Source organism: Nestor notabilis, unplaced genomic scaffold (assembly GCF_000696875.1).
Source record: "Nestor notabilis isolate BGI_N333 unplaced genomic scaffold, ASM69687v1 scaffold13215, whole genome shotgun sequence".
NCBI lineage: Eukaryota > Metazoa > Chordata > Aves > Psittaciformes > Psittacidae > Nestor > Nestor notabilis.
In genome coordinates this window covers 13395-20369 of record NW_009929858.1, presented here as the reverse complement: position 1 = coordinate 20369, position 6975 = coordinate 13395, and the positions used below count along the sequence as shown (strand labels likewise).

The 6975-nt window shown below is 37.5% G+C and overlaps 1 protein-coding gene across 1 annotated transcript in view; it reads left to right on the top strand.

Annotated features, from left to right (window-relative positions):
- Positions 1 to 6143, top strand: part of ADAMTS19 (ADAM metallopeptidase with thrombospondin type 1 motif, 19) — a gene marked incomplete at its 3' end in the record, with an annotated part of 32240 nt that extends 26097 nt beyond the window's left edge. The window contains exons 11-13 of the mRNA XM_010015179.1: positions 2025 to 2160; positions 4238 to 4442; positions 5991 to 6143. Coding sequence (XP_010013481.1) covers positions 2025 to 2160; positions 4238 to 4442; positions 5991 to 6143 — 494 coding nt within the window. The remainder of the gene's footprint in view (positions 1 to 2024; positions 2161 to 4237; positions 4443 to 5990) is intronic.
- Between the last annotated feature and the right edge of the window lie 832 nt (positions 6144 to 6975).

Below are 6975 nucleotides of genomic sequence, written 5' to 3'. Positions count from 1 at the left end.
TTCCTGCTTACGACCTTGACAGTCATGTTTGCTGTGACCAGCTGTTCTGAACTCTGCTGTGCACCTTGTGATTGAAACAATCCACAAGGGCCTGGAAACACTTTACTTTCTTATAACAGCAGCGTAAGGAACACAGTGTTCTAGCTCCCTTGACTCTGTGAACAATCCTGGTGTCAGGACAGATTATTGTAGTTTCCATAAACATACTTCTTGTGGTTTGGTAAGAAAGCTTCTTCCCTGAAGGTATTTTGTACGTGGTGCTAGTAGCATCCTCTGTTTCTTAGTCGTGCATTCCTATTCACTTGAAATATTCATGCTTTTTACAGTTTCCTGAAGTATTTTTAGAGCAATTTTAATGCTACCACAATCTCTCATTATTGCCCTAAATATTTCTGAAGTTACCTATCATTTGGAGAAGTTTTAAAATGCAGTATGTCAGTAATTTATTCTACATTAATGTTTAAACAAGTATTTAAGTGTTTTACTAAATGTTTATCATATTTTTCTGTTGTAATTGGCCTTCATTTTATGTTAATGTCTAAAATAACTGAGTTAATGCAAAGTTCCATAAGAGGAATTTTTACTGCAAATACTCTGAAACACACATGAAAGATTTTTCTTACTTTAAACAAAATCATTTTAACTGTTCTTTTAGGTTTTAGCTTAAATATGAAGCAGTAATAAAATTTAAATGCTTCGGCTTGTACCCTGTGCAAATATTTGTGATTCAATTTTTAACATCAATATTTTGATGAATCTAATTAAATAATATTATTAAGTAATAATAGTTTTGCTTAAATGCTTAAAGTGTATGTCAGGATGAAACTACTGATGAAGCCATGTGGTTTCATACATGTTTATGTATGTAACTAGCCTGCAACCTCCTGTGTTGCAGAAAAGGTTTTTGTGTGGGACAGGATAGGAATACACAGATGTATATGTAAATACAGAAAGAATTGTCAAACATTTCAAATGCTGTATGTGATAGATTAGTTGCATGTGCTGTCACATACACAAGCGCCGTGTAAAATGTCAGCTGTGGTCACGCACATAATGCACATTTATAACTTAACTGCTCCATCCACAGGCACATTTCTGACCACTGGTGAACATTGCGTGCTGGAGTCTGCCCCGCTCCTGCACGCACCCTGTTTGTTGGTAAATTTCCAGATAGAAGCGGAGTGTTAAAACGAAACTGAAGGAACAAATGGTTATGAATGTATTTTCTACTAATTGAAGTCTTTAATACAAGGATTGCTAATTTTCTAAAAATTAGGCTCCAGTTTGATTGCAAGTTATTGCTTGTGGTAGTAGTACTGTTTACATTAAATTCTGCTTTATGACACTTCCAGCTTCAAGAGACACTGGGCTCCAACCCATGCATCAGGGCAAGGTTTCTGTACAGAACATGCTCTAGGTCTCTGCAGGCAGCACCCAACTTCCTAAATGATTACCCTACAGATCAGGTCAGTTGTGTGGCCTCTTTGGTTCATGGGGAATAGTGCAGACTCCTTACTGAAGGCTGCATGCGCTGATTCCCTTCAGCAGAGTGCCAGCCAGCTTACCAGTGTGCTGCTAAATCAGGCAGAACTACTAAGCTGAACAAGATGGAGCAGCAAGACCTGCCATTCATTTCCCATTTTATATATTAATTAAATGCCATACTTTTCTATATAATTTTTCTGCAAGCTTTTCTCAATGCTGGGGTCTCAGTGATTGAGAAAGAAACAATTATTCCAGTAAGACTAAGGGTTTGGCCTATGACTAATTACATGAATAAAGTAGCAAAACTCTGTTGACTGTAGTGTACAAACACTGGATTAGAGAATCACATTGTTCCCTACAAACTTTAATACGTCTCTTAGGCTCCCTACTAGCTTTCATTTTCTTGTACAGGTTTTACAATTCTTTTAGCCAAACTGTACATAAAATAGCTGTAACTGATAAAGATACCTTTGTCCTTCCTTTTTAAATGAAGTTGCATATTCCTGGTTTCCCCTTATATGTGCTTTATTTTAAACTAGGTGAAAGAAAGACAACAGTCTCTTGCACAAAGATTATGAACAAGAATATCAGCCTTGTGGACAACAAGAAGTGCAAATATTTAACAAAACCTGAACCACAGATCCGCAAGTGCAATGAGCAGCCATGCCAGACCAGGTAATATTGTTTTGGTTAAATTAAACTGTAGTACCTAGATATTAAAATCTTAGGAGCTAAGAGACATGACTGCCTCTGGCAATGAATATGTATATACATACATCCAAAAGGCTATAATGCAAACTGCAGGGAAAACAGAAGCACTGGCTGCTGTTTCCCCTGAGTTTTAATGGAAGAGATCCCTTAAGTTCCATGCCTACATAAATTCTTATTCAATAAAGCAACTCGTTACTTTCCTGAGGAAATGTTCTCACACACTTCATATGTACTATGAAATTGAAATTTAAATGCTGTTTATACAAAGATGGATTTAATCCCATGCTTTTAATTAATGATATATTTTAGGGTTTTGTTCAATCAAGGCTTCTGTCCTTTAAAAGCTCTCAGTAAGCTCTTGGTGCACAAGTAATAAATAAATAAATACATAACTGTTAATCAGGCTTTCTGCACTGATGCGACTTGAAGTCTAGAGCACCTTCCCCTCGCTTTTCTCCTCCCTCCCCCTGTACCCTTCTGTATGTGAATCAATGGGTAGAACTAGACTCTGATGGTGGATTAGTGGAAGAAGCAGGAGCTTTGTTTCTCTGACTTTTCCCCAGGAGGCAGCTGCAGCATGTAGCCTTTGCCCTGGAAAGCCCACCCCATTTGGTCTCTCTGCAGCAAAGCTGGCAGCCTGCTCCATGCACTGGCTATCCAGGCTGGAACAGCGACTCATTTCAGAGTTTGCCATCATGTTTCCATATGGCAGCTAAGAATTATGACTAAGGAAGTCTGCAAGAATTGTGTGGTCTTTGTTAAAGTATCTGCCACCTTTCAAGGTGGGGGATGTCAGCTAGCAATAGTTGGCTAGCATCCCCAGGAATAAGCACTAGGATAGGTCTATTGCAGTCATCTGGAGGAGGTGTACATGGCATTTTTAAAGAAAACAATGCAAACTAAATAAATATATTGTTGAAGAAGTTACGCGAAATGAACCAGAAGACAGCTTTCTTGGAAAAGATGGAATACTGAAATTGCTAAAATGCAAGGTATGATACATTTTAAGTAAGACCAAACCACTGAGGTTTGGACTTCCTCAGACTTGGGCATTACACTTTGGAGGGATTATTTGTATTTCATTATATACATACTTGAGCAGATATTTTATTTTATTTTATTTTATTTTATTATTTTATTTTATTAACATCACTGTGCACTTAATGAATTGAAATGGAATAGTCTAGACTTTTCTGAGGCATTGTCAACTATAAATTTTCAGTGTTTTGTACTCTTTCCAGCTTATTAAATGAAACATTTAAATGTTGCTAATTGCTTTGCTGAGAAATGTGAAAAGATACCATGATCCTTAAAATATATACAGTTTTCAATACAGTGTTAGTAATTAGTACAAAACAAAATATTGTTAGCTTTGAGCAGAAATGTACCTAAAGCATGTTTGCATAACTAGTTGTTTGTTATTTGCACTTGAAGAAGTATCTTAAACTCTGTTGCATTATCTTGACAAGTTGCGATTTGTAAATTATGTCTCTGGACTGATAATAAAAAAAAACTTAGTTAAATGTTTTATTTTCTTACAACGAATGTGTGACAGAAGGTTGGATCAGATTAGTGAAATCTCAGTTTCCTAAAAAACTCTCCCTTGGAATCAAAGTCTCCTGGGATACACTTGTGTACTGCATCAGTGGCAGAGTTGTTTGATTTTTAAGGGCATGTGGCCATAGTCTGGAGATTCAGAACATTTGGGAAAAATTATATGCTGGAACGACTGCTCTCCAGGTATGTGGGCTCTGCCAAGTGGCATCAGCCTTCTTTGCTGCTGTGATTTAAACCGCACAATCTGAGTTAGGCCTGACCTTGAAGAACACGAAGAAATCTGAGCTTTTATACTTCCTCCAGAGCAATGAGCCTTTCACACAGGATTGGCTCTGTCTTGCGACAGTATTTTCAAAGAATGCTGGACTTTACATGCATGGCATATAACAGTCAGGCTGATCAGTGAGTGATCTGTCATCTTCAAGATGTATGTTGTGGTACTTTCCTGGTTTCTTCTTACTGCATTGTCTGTATTTCTTTGCAGATGGATGATGACAGAATGGACTCCATGTTCAAGGACCTGTGGGAAAGGAACCCAGAACAGACAAGTAGCCTGCACACAGCAGCTCAGAAATGGGACCCTGATCAGAGCTAGGGAAAGGGATTGCCTTGGACCAAAGCCCGCTTCTGCACAGCGCTGTGAAGGCCAGGACTGCATGACTGTGTGGGAGGCAGGAGTCTGGTCTGAGGTGCTGCATTTGTTTATACAAATAGTCTACAGTGATTATTTATGCCTTACTATATTTTGGGAATATGATTTTTTCAGTGACAAGTGGCATAGGTCAGCTTGATGATTTTCATGGTCCTCATGCAGTGATTTGGTGAAGGGATTAGGGACTAGGAAAACCAGACATGTAGAACTACTACATTTTTCCTAGTTAATGTCCTGGAACAGTTTCTTTTGGCCAGTTTTCAAACACATATAATCATGTATGTCCTGATTGTATTAGTGGTTAACTAGGTGTAAATGGAATTAAGGCCATCACTTATCAGCTACCAGACCTTGGGTTCAGAGTGCAAACGTCTCTTGATGTAATTTTGTACCAAGGGATGTTGATCAGCAGATGGTTGCTGCCATTTTGCTTCAGGTTCAAAATACAAACAGCAGCTTCTGAATGTGTATGTAGTCCCTTCTTTGAGGTCCCCTACTCACCAGCGTCCCTTAATCCCCAAACAAGAAAGAACAAAGACACAGGGAGTGTTTCCAAAGATGAAAAGCAGGTGCTAAGGTAGAGATAAGAGAAGTACATAGCAACAGTTCCTGGTTTGGTACACAGATGTCTATAATGCAAGGGCTGTTTGTGAGAAGAATAGTATTCACTTTCACAGGTGTGAGAAAGAAACCCAGATTGTTTAGCTGGTTTATTTTACTTAAGAGATGAGAAGTAAGTTAGCGTGTTTCTGTTGGAAGCAATAAATATTTTGAAGAGTAATATAATAAATATTTTGAAGAGTAAGGTGTTTCCCATGGCCATTCCTGTTATCACCATTATATTGGGAGATGGCCATTACTGCTTTCTGCAGTTATAATCAGCTTGGCAAAGGATAGTTTTGATCTGCAAACAATGGGATGATCAAAAGCAGTGATAATGTTTTGAGAAGGAAATGGCATAATTTTTGGCAGAGTAAGTGGGAATGGTGAAAAAAACATAGATTATGATCTTCTCTGCAACTCAGAGAGAGTTTTCACATGCTGTATATGCAGTGACTTTGAATTTTCAAATCCAGACTGGATTCTTGCATAGTTTTAGAATATTTACTTTTCTGGTTTAACTATTTTCCCATCCAAAAAAGGTCACTTAGACACTCCAGAATTTTTCTGTAGTTGCTTCATATCTTATTCTTGTGAATATTATGTACATTTTCTTTCATTACACTTCCTTTGATTTGTAGAACAAAGATTGCCTAATGTTTTCAGTATAACATTTTGCATTCACTTCATCAGAACTTTTCAGACGTTTTCTTATCCAAAAGCCTAGGTTTTCCTCAAGCAAATATTTTTTGATCTATTTAAGTGTTTTCAGCTGAAAATGCAACTATTATCTTTCTTCCCCATAATAAATTTTTGTTCATTTGTTAGTTTCTAACAAATCCAGTGTCTATGCAATTGAAGATTGGAAGTCAGAGAATCACAAGTCTTAAAATATTTATGTTAGCCTGGCAGACGTCATTAGAAGGGAATAAAATGTGATAACTATGACTTTTGTAGAAATCTGAAAAACATTTTTTTCCGACAGTGCTCTGTAAAGTGTGGTAAGGGAGTACGGCATCGGACTGTGAGGTGCACCAATCCCCGCAAGAAATGTGTTTTGTCCACAAGACCTAAAGAAGCAGAGGACTGTGAAGACTATTCCAAATGCTATGTCTGGAGAATGGGAGACTGGTCTAAGGTGAGGTATTCTTGATACTAGTGCCCCAAGGCATAATATGTTTTTCAAGCCAAATTCTTTGTAAGAATTGCTTTTGTAAGAAGCGTAGGAGTCTCCAGCTGAGGGAACAATAAAAAAAACCCAAATAACCCAAACTACCCAAAACAGGTAGTCATACTGAGACCACAGTATAAATGAAACCCAGAAATATGAAGAAAGCATGAGATGAATCTTAAGTATCATGAAAGTTTGGTATAAATTTACTGTTGTCAGTAGGCTGGCAAGCAGCTCCAGAAACTGAAGCCCACTCCAACATCGCAGTTTGTACATTTCATTAATTTGTGTTTGCAAATTTTGTCTGTCCAATAAGTTAACGCCCTCCAGCATTATAGGAAGCACCGTTGGCCTATTAAATTTCCCCATAGACCATTTAATATCTAGGAAGCATCTATTATTCTCTTTTCTGAACACTTGATGTAGCTGTCAGTACATTATTTCCTTGGCATATGGATTTTGATTTCAATGAGGTATATAAGCACAGGACAAACTGTAATAGTGGTTAGATCTGTGATTGAGTGTGTTGTAGGTTGAAGATCTGATGCAGTTTTGAATATCCAAAACATGCTGAAATACTGAAAATGAACCTTGTCAATTTTGCCATATCACAGACTACACTTTAACAGAGAGATTGTAATCTTTTTTTTTTTTTTCCCCTTGTTTCTCTTCATGACTTTGCACACAACTACTTTCAGGCTGTAACATTGTTGCAGCAGTTTTTAAGTTGCTTGTATGGAGAAGTGTTTAATATATTTTTAGTTGTCTTTCATGTGATGTAACGGCTGGAGACAAGGTC